The sequence below is a fragment of the Corvus hawaiiensis genome, unplaced genomic scaffold (genome assembly GCF_020740725.1).
Source record: "Corvus hawaiiensis isolate bCorHaw1 unplaced genomic scaffold, bCorHaw1.pri.cur scaffold_317_ctg1, whole genome shotgun sequence".
In the NCBI taxonomy this organism is placed as follows: domain Eukaryota; kingdom Metazoa; phylum Chordata; class Aves; order Passeriformes; family Corvidae; genus Corvus; species Corvus hawaiiensis.
In genome coordinates this window covers 1-11,937 of record NW_025963360.1, presented here as the reverse complement: position 1 = coordinate 11,937, position 11,937 = coordinate 1, and the positions used below count along the sequence as shown (strand labels likewise).

Below are 11,937 nucleotides of genomic sequence, written 5' to 3'. Positions count from 1 at the left end.
CAAGGAGGTCACAGAGCACAAAAGCCACACTCGGACGCCGTTTATTGTCCCCGGAGAGGGACATTTGGGAACACTTTTGGGGACAGGGGGCGGTGCCAGCTCCTCTGGGGACATTTGGGGACATTTGGGGACGTTTGGGTCACACGGCCACCGGCTCCTGGACGTGGTGGTGGCGCTTGACCACGAAGAGTTTCTGTCCCGAGACGGTGACCAGGAGGGAGTGCTCCCCGAACACCACTGGGGACAACGGGGACACTGGGGACACGGCCACCCCCCATGTCCCCAGAGCCACCTCTGGGTCCCCAAGGCCACCCCTCATGTCCCCAGGGTCCCCATGGCCGCCCCAGGGTCCCCATGGCCACCCCAGGGTCCCCAGGGCCACCTCCAGGACCACCCCAGGGTCCCCAGAGCCACCCCAGGGTCCCCAGGGACACCCCCAGGGCCACCCCTGGGTCCCCAGGGCCACCCCCAGGGTCCCCAAGGCCACCCCAGGGTCCCCAGGGCCACCCCAGGGTCCCCAGGGCCACCTCAGAGCCCCAGAGCCACCCCTGGGTCCCCAGGGCCACCTCCAGGGTCCCCAGGGACACCCCCGGGTCCCCAGGGCCACCCCAGGGCTACCCCAGAGCCACCCCTGATGTCCCCAGGGCCACCCCCAGAACCCTGGGGACACTTTCGGGCCACTTGGTGCCCCTTGAGGGCCACCTGCCACCCTTGGGGACCCTTTGGGGACCCTGAGGACAATTTTGGTGCCACTGGGAGGGGTCAGAACCTCTCAGACGCCCCCTCGGCCCCCCTGGGGACCCCTTTTGGTGCCCCTTTGGTGCCACCTGATGGCCCTGGGGACCCTTTGGGGCCATTTAGGGTCACTTTGGGGCCACTCTGGGGCCGTTTGGGGCCATTTAGGGCCAATTTGGGGCTGTTTGGGGCCAATTTGGGCCATTTAGGGCCACTCTGGGGCCGTTTGGGGCCATTTTGGGCCAATTTGGGGTCATTTAGGGTCACTTTGGGCCATTTAGGGCCACTTTGGAGCCGTTTGGGGCCAATTTGGGCCATTTAGGGCCACTTTGGGGCCACTCTGGGGCCGTTTGGGGCCATTTAGGGCCACTCTGGGGCCGTTTGGGGCCATTTTGGGCCAATTTGGGGTCATTTAGGGTCACTTTGGGCCATTTAGGGCCACTTTGGAGCCGTTTGGGGCCAATTTGGGCCATTTAGGGCCACTTTGGGGCCACTCTGGGGCCGTTTGGGGCCATTTAGGGCCGTTTTGGGGCCATTTAGGGCCACTTTGGGGCCACTCTGGGGCCGTTTGGGGCCATTTAGGGCCAATTTGGGGCTGTTTGGGGCCAATTTGGGCCATTTAGGGCCACTTTGGGGCTGTTTGGGGCCATTTAGGGCCAATTTGGGGTCATTTAGGGTCACTTTGGGCCATTTAGGGCCACTCTGGGGCCGTTTGGGGCCAGTTAGGGCCACTTTGGGGCCATTTGGAGCGAATTTGGGCCATTTAGGGCCACTTTGGGGCCATTTGGGACCACTTTGGGGACCCTTGGGGCCATTTGGGGCCATTTGGGACCAATTTGGAGCCAATTTGGGGCTATTTAGGGCCACTTTGGGGCCATTTGGGACCACTTTGGGGACCCTTGGGGCCATTTTGGGGCCATTTAGGGCCAATTTGGGGTCATTTAGGGTCACTTTGGGCCATTTAGGGCCACTTTGGAGCCGTTTGGGGCCATTTAGGGCCACTTTGGGGACGTTTTGGGGCCCTTTGGAGCGAATTTGGGCCATTTAGGGCCACTTTGGGGACTCCTGGGGCCATTTGGGGCCATTTAGGGCCACTTTGGGGCCATTTGGGACCACTTTGGGGACCCTTGGGGCCATTTAGGGCTATTTAGGGCCACTTTGTGGCCATTTGGGGCCACTTCGGGGCTACTTAGGGCCACTTCGGGGCCATTTAGGGCCACTTTGCGGCCATTTGGGGCCACTTTGGAGCCAATTTGCGCCATTTAGGGCCACTTTGGGGACCCTTGGGGCCATTTGGGGCCACTTTGAGGCCATTTGGAGCTATTTAGGGCCACTTTGGGGCCATTTGGGACCACTTTGGGGAGCCTTGGGGCCATTTGGGGCTATTTAGGGCCACTTTGGGGCCATTTGGGGCCACTTTGGGGCCGTTTGGGGCCGTTTGGGGCTACTTTGGGGCCGTTTGGGGCCGTTTGGGGCTACTTTGCGGGCATTTAGGGCCAATTTGGGGCGGTTTAGGGCCACTTTGGGGCCGTTGGGGGCGCGTCCCTCACCCGAGAGGCGGCGGAACGGGGGCTCGTGGCCACGGGGCAGCCGCAGCCCCAGGGCCGTGGCCACCAGGCCCTGCAGGACGGTGGCCGTGTGCTCGTCGTTCTCCAGGTCCCCCGAGGACTGCCGAGGGTTGGGGACAAATTTTTTGGGGGGAGGGGAGGGGGAGGGGGTCAGGAGACCCCAAAAATTTTGGGGCAATTTTTGGACACCCCCCCCCCCCCCCAAAAAAAAATTGGGGCGTTGCAGAGGGAAAAGAACCCCAAAAAATCCCCAAAATGCATCAAAATCCCCCCAAAAAAACCACCTGGGAACCTCCCAAAAATTCCTGGGATCCCCCCCAAAATTTTTGGGAATTCTCAGTTGGACACCCCCAAAAAAATTGGGGTGTCCCAAAGAGAAAAGAACCCCCAAAAATCCCCAAAATGCATCAAAATCACCCCAAAAAACCTCCTGGGAACCCCCAAAATTCCTGGGATTTCCCCCTAAAATCTTTTGGGAATTCCCACCGGGACACCTCCCCCTCCCCCCAAAAAAAATTTGCGATCCCCTAAAAGGAAAAAAAAACCCAAAAAATCCCCCCAAAACCACCCGGGAGCCCCCCAGTTTTGGGACCCCCCCACCCAAATTTTCCTTCCCCCTCCCCCCAAATTTTTGGGGCCCCTCTCCCCAATTTTGGGCCCCCCCCTCCTCTCATTTTTCGGGACCCCTCCCCCCATTTTTTGGGACCCCTCCCCATTTTCGGGTCCCCCCAATTTTGGCCCCCCCTCCCCAATTTTTGGGTCCCCTCCCCCCATTTTTGGGTCTCCCCTCCCCCAATTTTTTGGGACCCCCCCCCCCCAATTAGACTCCCCATTTTTGGGGACCCCTCCCCCAATTTTTGGGCCCCTCCCGCCAATTTTTTGGCCCCCTTTCCCCATTTTTGGGCCCCCCCTCACCCCGGTTTTTGGGGACCCCTCCCCCCCAATTTTGGGCCCCCCCTCCTCCCCCATTTTTGGGCCTCCCCTCCCCCAATTTTTTGGGACACCCCCTCCCCCCCAGTTCTGGACCCCCCCTTTTTGGGCCCCCCTCCCCCAATTTTTGGGGCCCCCCTCCCCATTTTTGGGGACCCCTCCCCCCATTTTTGAGCCTCCCCCCCTCCCCAATTTTTGTGGCCCCTCCCTCAATTTTTTGGGACCCCCCCCCCAATTTTGGACCCCCCATTTTTGGGGACCCCTCCCCCCCCAATTTTGGGCCCCCCTCCCCCCATTTTTTAGAGACCCCCTCCCCCTTTTGGCCCCCCCTTTTGGGCCCCTCCCCCTCCATTTTTTGGGACCCCTCCCCCAATTTTTGGGACCCCTCCCCAATTTCTGCCCCCCCCCATTTTTGGGCCCCCCCTCACCCCCATTTTTGGGGACCCCTCCCCTCATTTTTTATGGACCCCCCCCCCAATTTTGGCCCCCCCCATTTTGGGCCCCTCCCCCTCCATTTTTTGGGCCCCCTCCCCAATTTCTGCCCCCCCCCCAATTTTGGGGCCCCCCCTCCCCATTTTGGGCCCCCCCCACCTCCATTTTTGGGGACTCCTCCCCCCATTTTTGGGACCCCCCCTCCTCCAAATTTTTTGGGACCCCTCCCTCCATTTTGGGCCCCTCCCCCCCCATTTTTGGGCCCCCCCTCCTCCCATTTTTTGGGCCCCCTCCCCAATTTTTGCCCCCCCCCCAATTTTGGGCCCCCCCCCCCTCACCGCCAGCACGGCGCCGTCGCTGATCACGAGGTACCCGGCCTGAGCCGGGACCCGCTCCAGCCCCTGCGTCAGCGCCGACGTCTGGAGACCAGTACGGACCAGTATAAACCAGTACGGACCAGTACGGACCAGTATAAACCAGTACGGACCAGTACAAACCAGTACGGACCAGTACGGACCAGTACAAACCAGTACGGACCAGTACCACCCCAGCAAGCACCGGGGACGCCCCACTGACATCTCCCCAGTCCCTCCCAGTGCCTCCCAGTGCCTCCCAGTAACCACCAGTAGCACCCAGCGCCGCCCCAGTATCGCCGCAGCCCCGCGCCCAAGCGCCCCCCCAGTGGCTCCCAGTCCCTCCCAGTCCCTCCCAGTGCGCCCCAGTCGCTCCCAGTGCCCCCCAGTGGCTCCCAGTCCCCCCCAGTGCTCCCAGTTCCCCCGCCCCGTTCTCACCATGGCTACGCTCCCGCTTCTCCTCCGCGCCTCTCTTCCGGTCACGTGACCCTGCCCCGCCGCCCTCCTATTGGCTGCCGCCGCCCTTTCACGACAGCGCCTCGCCCTCCGCCTCTCCCTAATGGCGCCGCGCTTTACGGCGGCGTGGCGCGTACCGCCTCCCAACATGGCGGCGCGCTCTCACGACAGCGCGGCGAGCGCGCGCGCTTTACGGCAGTGTGGCGGATGCCGCGTTCGCCCTGACGGGAGGGCGTGGCCGGAGCTGTCAATCAAAGCCGTTTATTGCCCCGCCCCTTTAGGGGTGGGGGGAGGGGAAGGGGGGGGACATTGGGGGGTCCCAGGGGTCAAGGAGGGGTCACGGGGGGACATCGGAGGGTCGAGGTGGTCCCAGGGGTCGAGAGGGGTCAAGGAGGGGTCCATGGGGTCAGTGGGGTCCCTGGGGTGGTCAAGGAGGGGTCCATGGGGTCAGTGGGGCTCAGGGTGGTCCTGGGGCTCCACGGGGTGGTCAGGGGGCTCCAGGAGCTCCACGGGGTGGTCAGGGGGCTCCATGGGATGGTCAAGGGGCTCCACTGGTTGGTCAAGGGGCTCAGTGGGGTGGTCCTGGGGCTCCACAGGGTGGTCAGTGGGGTCCACGGGGTGGTCCTGGGGCTCCATGGGGTGGTCAGTGGAGTCCATGGGGTGGTCAAGGGGCTCAGGGGGGTCCTGGGACTCCATGGGGTGGTCCCAGGGCTCCACAGGGTGATCAAGGGGCTCTACGGGGTGGTCATGGGGGTCCATGGGGTGGTCAAGGTGATCAGGGGGTCCCAGGGGTCCTGGGGCTCCACGGGGTGGTCAGTGGGCTCCTCAGGGGGGTCCCAGGGCTCCATGGGGTGGTCAAGGGGCTCCTTGGGGTGGCTCAGGGGGTCCGTGAAGATCCTGGGGCTCCATGGGGTGGTCAAGGGGCTCAGGGGGGTCCCAGGGCTCCACGGGGTGGTCAGTGGGGTCCATGGGGTGGTCCTGGGGCTCCATGGGGTGGTCGGGGGGGGTCCGCGGGGTGGTCAAGGGGCTCCCAGGGGTGGTCATTGGGGTCCATGGGGTGGTCAGGGTGCTCAGGTGGTCCCGGGGGTCCTGGGGCTCCATGGGGTGGTCAGTGGGGTCCATGGGGTGCTCAGGGGGTCCTGGGGCTCCATGGGGTGGTCAGGGAGGTCCACGGGGTGGTCAAGGGGCTCCCGGGGGTCCCGGGGCTCCACGGGGTGGTCAGTGGGGTCCATGGGGTGCTCAGGGGTTCCAGGGCTCCATGGGGGTCTCAGGGGGCTCAGGGAGGTCCATGGGGGTCTCAGTGGTCTCAGGTGGTCCCGAGGTGGCCACGGGGGCTCAGGAGCAGCAGTAGAGCTCGACGTCGTTGAGGCCGGTGTCGTCGCCGCCGCGCTGGGGCGGCTCCAGGCGGGTGCGGAGGCCGCAGACGCCGGCGCTGGGCGGGCACGGGAGGCTCCAGTTGCCCCACGTGCCCTGGGGGCCACCGCGGCCCTCCAGCAGCGAGCCCCCCGAGCAGATGGCGGCCATGGCGTTGGCGGCCGTGTCGTCCCAGAGCCCCCGCGGGGCTTCCACACGCAGCCGGAAGGCCACCAAGCGCTGCCCGGCCGGGCACGACTCCGGGCGGCTCCAGGAGCCGCGGCTGCGGGCAGGGGAGGAGGGAGGTCAGCGAGCCCGGGCTTGGGGTGGCCGTGGAGGGGTTGTGGTGGCCATGGAGGGGTTGAGGTGGTCATGGAGGGGTCATGGTGGTCATGGAGGGGTTGTGGTGGCCATGGAGGGGTTGTGGTGGCCGTGGAAGGGTCATGGTGGTCATGGAGGGGTCGAGGTGGCCATGGAGGGGTCATGGTGGCCATGGAGGGGTTGTGGTGGTCATGGAAGGGTCGAGGTGGCCATGGAGGGGTCAAGGTGGCCATGGAGGGGTCATGGTGGTCATGGAGGGGTTGTGGTGGCAATGGAAGGGTCAAGGTGGCCATGGAGGGGTCATGGTGGCCGTGAAGGGGTCAAGGTGGTCATGGAGGGGTTGTGGTGGCCGTGGAAGGGTCAAGGTGGTCATGGAGGAGTTGAGGTGGTCATGGAGGGGTTGTGGTGGCCATGGAAGGGTCAAGGTGGCCATTTTTGAGTCATGGTGGCTATGGAGGGGTCAAGGTGGCCGTAGAAGGGTCATGGTGGCCGTGGTTGGGTTGTAGTGGTCATTTTTGGGTCATGGTGGCAATGGAGGGGTCAAGGTGGTCATTGAAGGCTTGTGGTGGCCGTGGAAGGGTCAAGGTGGTCATGGAGGGGTTGTGGTGGCCATGGAGGAAGGTCAAGGTGGTCATGGAGGGGTTGTGGTGGCCATGGAGGGATCAAGGTGGTCATGGAGGGGTTGTGGTGGCCGTGGAGAGGTCATGGTGGCCATGGTTGGATTTTGATGGCCATGGAAGGGTTTTGGTGGCCATGGTTGGGTTTTGATGGCCACGGTTGGGTTTTAGCGGCCATTTTTGGGTCATGGTGGCCATGGTTGGGTTTTGGTGGCCATGGTTGGGTTTTGGTGGCCATTTTTGGGTCATGGTGGCCGTGGTTGGGTTGTGATGGCCATGGAAGGTTTGTGGTGGCCGTGGTTGGGTTTTGATGGCTGTGGTTGGGTTTTGGTGGCCATGGAAGGGTTTTGGTAGCCACAGTTGGGGTGTCCCCACCCTCTTTCCCCCCCCGGCGGTCACTCACGGCCCCTCGCTGGACGTGGCCTGTCCTGCGTGGCCACAGAGCAGCCGGACCCCGTTCAGCCCCGTGTCGTCCCCGAAAAAGCCCTTGTGGGGCTCCACCTGGAAACCCCCAAAATGTCACCCCCGTGTCCCCAAATTCCCAAATTCCTGCCCCCCCCGTGTCCCCAAATTCCCAAATTCCTGCTCCCCCCGTGTCCCCAAATTCCTGCTCCCCCCGTGTCCCCAAATTCCCAAATTCCTGTCAGCCCCCATGTCCCCAAATTCCCGTCCCCCCCGTGTGTCTCCCCGTGTCCCTCTGTCCCCCCCGTGTCCCTCTGTCCCCCCGTGTCCCTCTGTCCCTCTGTCCCCCCCGTGTTCCTCTGTCCCCTCTGTCCCTCTGTCCCCCCCGTGTCCCTCTGTCCCTCTGTCCCCCCGTGTCCCTCTGTCCCCCCCCGTGTCCCTCTGTCCCTCTGTCCCCCCCGTGTCCCTCTGTCCCCCCCCGTGTCCCTCTGTCCCCCCGTGTCCCTCTGTCCCTCTGTCCCCCCGTGTCCCTCTGTCCCCCCCCGTGTCCCTCTGTCCCTCTGTCCCCCCCCGTGTCCCTCTGTCCCCCCCCGTGTCCCTCTGTCCCCCCGTGTCCCTCTGTCCCTCTGTCCCCCCCCGTGTCCCTCTGTCCCCCCGTGTCCCTCTGTCCCTCTGTCCCCCCGTGTCCCTCTGTCCCCACCTTGAGCTGGAAGCCGCTGGCGAAGCCTTTCCCGGGGCAGAACTCGGGGTCCCCCCAGTGTCCCCAGTGTCCCCCGTTCTCCACCGACAGCGTCGCCGTGGGGGCGTCCCTGTCCCAGCCCCGCGCCGGGGGGGCCACCGAGGCCACCAGGGCCACCAGGGCCACCAGGGCCACCCAGGGGCGCGGGGACAGAGCCATGGCTGGGCCCCCCCCCCGCGGCACCGCGGGCTTTATACCCCTCCCCCCCCCTTGGGGACAGTGACCGCCCGGCCACCCCGAGGGACCGCGGGGGGAACTGGGAGGGACTGGGAGATGTTCGGGGGGGGGTTGGGGGGGACTGGGAGGCACTGGGAGGGGATTTGGGGGGACTGGGAGAGACTGGGAGGGGATTTGGGGGGACTGGGAGGCACTGGGAGGGTATTTGGGGGGGACTGGGAGGCACTGGGAGGGGATTTGGGGGGACTGGGAGAGACTGGGAGGGGATTTGGGGGGACTGGGAGGCATTGGGAGGGGATTTGGGGATACTGGGAGGGGACTGGGAGAGACTGGGAGATGTTGGGGGGGACTGGAAGTGAACTGGGAGGGGATTGAGGGGAATGGGAGGGACTGGAAAGGCACTGGGAGGGGATCTGGGGGGACAGGGAGGGGACTGGGAGAGACTGGGAGATGTTGGGGGGGGTTGGGGGGGACTGGAAGTGAACTGGGAGGGGATTGAGGGGAATGGGAGGGACTGGAAAGGCACTGGGAGGGGATTTGGGGATACTGGGAGGGGACTGGGAGAGACTGGGAGATGTTCGGGGGGGGTTGGGAGGGACTGGGAGGCACTGGGAGGGGACTGAGGGGCACTGGGATGCACTGGGAGGCACTGGGAGCACTGGGATGAACTGGGAGCACTGGGAGGCACTGGGGGGGCACTGGGATGAACTGGGATGAACTGGGAGCACTGGAAGGGCACTGGGGGGGCACTGGGAGGGCACTGGGATGAACTGGGATGAACTGGGCGGGTGCCCCGCGCTGTCCCCGCGGGAGGAGAACGACCCAGGGGACACCGGGGGGGGGGGGGGGAGGGGCGGGGGGTGGCCCTGTCCCCCCCCGGTGACGTCACCGCCACCGCCCCCCCCTCCCATTGGCTGCCCCACCCCCCACAGGTGGCACTGGGGTGACTGGGACGAACTGGGATAGGCACTGGAGCCACTGGGATGTACTGGGGGGATACTGGGATGAACTGGGAGGGCACTGGGGGGATACTGGTGGTTACTGGGATGAACTGGGGACCCTCCCCTGATGTAGTCCCCGCACGTGACGCAGAACCGGGATGAACTGGGACGAACTGGGACGAACTGGGGTGAACTGGGAGTTTATTGAGCTCCTCACAGCCCCGAGGTGGGGACCCCAGGGGGGCTCAGGGGGACACTTTGGGGTGCCCCAGCCCCCCCTTGTCACCCCCAGGACCCCCTGGGGACAATTTGGGGACACTTTGGGGTCCCCCAGCCCCCCCTTGTCACCCCCAGGACCCCTTGGGGACCCCTCGGTGACCCCTTCATGACCCCTTGGTGACCCTTTGAGAACAATTTGGGGACACTTTGGGGTCCCCCAGCCCCCCTTGTCACCCCCAGGACCCCTTGGGGACCCCTTGGTGACCCTTTGGGGACACCTTGGGGTCCCCCAGCCCCTCTTGTCACCCTCAGGGGACACTTTGGGGTCCCCCAGCCCCTCTTGTCACCCCCCCTGGGGACACTTTGGGGTCCCCCAGCCCCTCTTGTCACCCCCAGGACCCCTTGGGGACCCCTCACTGACCCCTCAGTGACCCTCTGGCCGCCACTGCCCGGTCACTGGCCACCCTGTGGCTCCTGTGTCCCACCCGCGGGGGTCCCGTTGGCTTTACCGAAGGTGCCAGCGGTGGCCCCCGCCGGCCCTTGGGGACTGTCCCCAGCCTCCGCCTTGACCGTGGCCGCCACCGGGGACGCGCCGCTGCCGCCGCCGGTGGCCACCGTGGTGGTGGTGGTGGCACTTGGGGACAACTGCGGGGCCGGGGGGGTGGCACCGGGGGCACTGGGGGTGGTGGTGGCAGCGCCAGCGGTGCCTTTGGTGTCACCCGCGGCGGGCAGGGACACCACGATGTATTTCTGCACCGCCGCGCTGGGGACGCCGCCGGCAGCGCCGGACACGCCGCTGGCAGCGCCGGCGCCGGGCACGGCGGGCGCCGACACCAGTTTGACCAGTGGCTGCACGCTGGGGACGGTGGTGGTGACCGGGGAGGTGGCGGTGGGCGCGGGGGACGTGCTCAGGGTGATCACCTGGGGGGGGGGGGGGGGACAAAGGGGGGCACTTTTGGTCACCTCGGGGGTGGCCCTGGTGTGTCCTGTCCCCCACCCTCCCCCGGTGTGTCCTCGATATCCCCGTTGTCCCCGCTCCCCAGCCACCAGCGTGTCCTCCATGTCCCCATTGTTCCCCCCTTGCTCCCTCCGTGTCCCCTGTGTCCCCTTCGTTGTCCCCCCGGTGTCCCCCTGGTGTCCCCTCCTTGTCCCTCCCCATGTCCCTTCCCCTGTCCCTCCCCATGTCCCCTCATCAGTGTCCCGATGTCCCTGTGTCCCCCGATGTCCTCACATCCCCATATCCCCCTGTCCCCCTATCCCCCTATCCCCATGTCCCCGTCCCTGTGTCCCCTGATGTCCCCGTGTCCCCATATCCCCCTGTCCCCCTATCCCCGTGTCCCCCTGTCCCTGTGTCCCCTGATGTCCCCGTGTCCCCATATCCCCATATCCCCGTGTCCCCATATCCCCCTGTCCCCAATATCCCCATATCCCCCTGTCCCCCTGTCCCCATGTCCCCGTGTCCCCATATCCCCCTGTCCCCATATCCCCATATCCCCCTGTCCCCCTGTCCCCATGTCCCCATATCCCCCTGTCCCCATGTCCCCATGTCCCCGTGTCCCCATATCCCCCTGTCCCCATATCCCCATATCCCCCTGTCCCCATATCCCCATATCCCCCTGTCCCCCTGTCCCCAATATTCCCATGTCCCCATGTCCCCCTGTCCCCAATATTCCCATATCCCCCGTCCCCATATCCCCCTGTCCCCATGTCCCCATATCCCCATATCCCCATGTCCCCCTGTCCCCAATATCCCTGATGTCCCCATGTCCCCCTGTCCCCCGTGTCCCCCCCCGTCCCCCTTGTCCCCCCGTGTCCCCAATATCCCCGATGTCCCCCTGTCCCCCGTGTCCCTCCCCATGTCCCCCCTGTCCCCCCCCGTGTCCCCCCTGTCCCCCCGTGTCCCCATGTCCCCCTGTCCCCCGTGTCCCCCCCCGTGTCCACCCCTGTCCCCCCGTGTCCCCGTACCTGCTGGCCGGCGCTGCTGGCCGAGGACATGACGATGAACTTGGGGGGTGGCGGCGAGGGCTGGGTGGGGGTCCCGGGGCGGCCGGGGGCCAGCGTGGGCACGGGGACGGGCACGGGGACGGGCAGGGCGATGGCGCTGGGGACCTTGATGATGCTGGGGGGGCGCGGGGGCCCCCCCGGGGCCTGCGGGGCCTGGGACAGCGTCAGCGTCGGGCGCGGCTGCGGGGACAGCGGGGACACCGTCAGGGGACATTGGGGACATTGGGGACACAGTCAGGGACATTGGGGACACAGGGACAGCGTCAGCGTCGGGCGCGGCTGCGGGGACAGCGGGGACACGGTCAGGGGACATTGGGGACATTGGGGACACAGTCAGGGACATTGGGGACACAGGGACAGCGTCAGCGTCGGGCGCGGCTGCGGGGACAGCGGGGACACCGTCAGGGGACATTGGGGACATTGGGGACACAGTCAGGGACATTGGGGACACAGGGACAGCGTCAGCGTCGGGCGCGGCTGTGGGGACAGCGGGGACACGGTCAGGGGACATTGGGGACATTGGGGACACAGTCAGGGACATTGGGGACACAGGGACAGCGTCAGCGTCGGGCGCGGCTGCGGGGACAGCGGGGACACCGTCAGGGGACACTGGGGACATTGGGGACACAGTCAGGGACATTGGGGACATTGGGGACATGGGGGACAGTCAGAAACATTGGGGACACAGTT

The 11,937-nt window shown here is 65.7% G+C and overlaps 4 protein-coding genes and 1 long non-coding RNA gene across 8 annotated transcripts; 1 reads left to right on the top strand and 4 right to left on the bottom strand.

Moving 5' to 3' along the window:
- Positions 1 to 25: 25 nt before the first annotated feature.
- Positions 26 to 4,555, bottom strand: LAMTOR4 (late endosomal/lysosomal adaptor, MAPK and MTOR activator 4). Of its 2 annotated transcripts, none has more exons than XM_048293386.1 (4): positions 4,457 to 4,555; positions 4,004 to 4,084; positions 2,286 to 2,403; positions 26 to 237 (listed from the first exon to the last, which is right to left on the bottom strand). In XM_048293386.1, the coding sequence occupies exons 1-4, from the start codon at positions 4,457 to 4,459 to the stop codon at positions 140 to 142; spliced, it is 300 nt and encodes a 99-aa protein (XP_048149343.1). In that variant the 5' UTR covers positions 4,460 to 4,555; the 3' UTR covers positions 26 to 139. The 2 variants fall into 2 exon arrangements, with proteins under 2 accessions (XP_048149343.1, XP_048149342.1); XM_048293385.1 differs by having other exon boundaries at positions 4,004 to 4,102; positions 4,457 to 4,474.
- A 164-nt stretch (positions 4,556 to 4,719) lies between these two features.
- Positions 4,720 to 5,596, bottom strand: LOC125320955 (merozoite surface protein CMZ-8-like). 2 transcript variants are annotated; one of them, XM_048293390.1, is made up of 3 exons: positions 5,411 to 5,596; positions 5,028 to 5,158; positions 4,720 to 4,976 (listed from the first exon to the last, which is right to left on the bottom strand). In XM_048293390.1, the coding sequence occupies exons 1-3, from the start codon at positions 5,594 to 5,596 to the stop codon at positions 4,922 to 4,924; spliced, it is 372 nt and encodes a 123-aa protein (XP_048149347.1). In that variant the 3' UTR covers positions 4,720 to 4,921. The 2 variants fall into 2 exon arrangements, with proteins under 2 accessions (XP_048149347.1, XP_048149346.1); XM_048293389.1 differs by having other exon boundaries at positions 4,720 to 5,158.
- Positions 5,597 to 5,676: 80 nt separating this feature from the next.
- On the bottom strand, positions 5,677 to 8,081 carry LOC125320954 (vitelline membrane outer layer protein 1 homolog). Its single transcript, XM_048293388.1, has 3 exons — positions 7,868 to 8,081; positions 7,169 to 7,266; positions 5,677 to 6,110 (listed from the first exon to the last, which is right to left on the bottom strand). Exons 1-3 carry the CDS (start codon positions 8,063 to 8,065, stop codon positions 5,810 to 5,812), a joined length of 597 nt encoding a protein of 198 aa, XP_048149345.1. The 5' UTR covers positions 8,066 to 8,081; the 3' UTR covers positions 5,677 to 5,809.
- Positions 6,236 to 6,713, top strand: LOC125320956. Of its 2 annotated transcripts, none has more exons than XR_007201369.1 (4): positions 6,236 to 6,273; positions 6,374 to 6,433; positions 6,474 to 6,567; positions 6,686 to 6,713. It is a non-coding gene; the product is annotated as an uncharacterized LOC125320956 (long non-coding RNA). The 2 variants fall into 2 exon arrangements; XR_007201368.1 differs by having other exon boundaries at positions 6,272 to 6,333.
- A 1,523-nt stretch (positions 8,082 to 9,604) lies between the features above and the next one.
- On the bottom strand, positions 9,605 to 11,477 carry TAF6 (TATA-box binding protein associated factor 6). The gene is made up of 2 exons (XM_048293384.1): positions 11,209 to 11,477; positions 9,605 to 10,164 (listed from the first exon to the last, which is right to left on the bottom strand). The coding sequence occupies exons 1-2, from the start codon at positions 11,236 to 11,238 to the stop codon at positions 9,697 to 9,699; spliced, it is 498 nt and encodes a 165-aa protein (XP_048149341.1). The 5' UTR covers positions 11,239 to 11,477; the 3' UTR covers positions 9,605 to 9,696.
- Positions 11,478 to 11,937: the final 460 nt, after the last annotated feature.

What these genes read in the sequence shown, in the direction of transcription:
- LOC125320955 (XM_048293389.1), bottom strand. Translation starts at nt 5,596, where the DNA reads ATGGACCCCACTGACCACCCCATGGAGCCCCAGGACCCCCGGGACCAC. An exon ending in ACCACCCCGTGGAGCCCTGG is followed by an intron (nt 5,159 to 5,410) that starts GACCCCCCTGAG and finishes ATGGAGTCCCAG; the next exon opens with GACCCCCCTGAGCCCCTTGA.
- LOC125320954 (XM_048293388.1), bottom strand. Translation starts at nt 8,065, where the DNA reads ATGGCTCTGTCCCCGCGCCCCTGGGTGGCCCTGGTGGCCCTGGTGGCC. An exon ending in CCAGCGGCTTCCAGCTCAAG is followed by an intron (nt 7,267 to 7,867) that starts GTGGGGACAGAG and finishes GGGGGTTTCCAG; the next exon opens with GTGGAGCCCCACAAGGGCTT. An exon ending in GCCACGTCCAGCGAGGGGCC is followed by an intron (nt 6,111 to 7,168) that starts GTGAGTGACCGC and finishes CCCTGCCCGCAG; the next exon opens with CCGCGGCTCCTGGAGCCGCC.
- LAMTOR4 (XM_048293385.1), bottom strand. An exon ending in GCGACGGCGCCGTGCTGGCG is followed by an intron (nt 2,404 to 4,003) that starts GTGAGGGGGGGG and finishes AACCCTCGGCAG; the next exon opens with TCCTCGGGGGACCTGGAGAA. An exon ending in CCCGTTCCGCCGCCTCTCGG is followed by an intron (nt 238 to 2,285) that starts GTGAGGGACGCG and finishes CGTTGTCCCCAG; the next exon opens with TGGTGTTCGGGGAGCACTCC.
- TAF6 (XM_048293384.1), bottom strand. Translation starts at nt 11,238, where the DNA reads ATGTCCTCGGCCAGCAGCGCCGGCCAGCAG. An exon ending in CCAGCAGCGCCGGCCAGCAG is followed by an intron (nt 10,165 to 11,208) that starts GTACGGGGACAC and finishes CCCCCCCCCCAG; the next exon opens with GTGATCACCCTGAGCACGTC.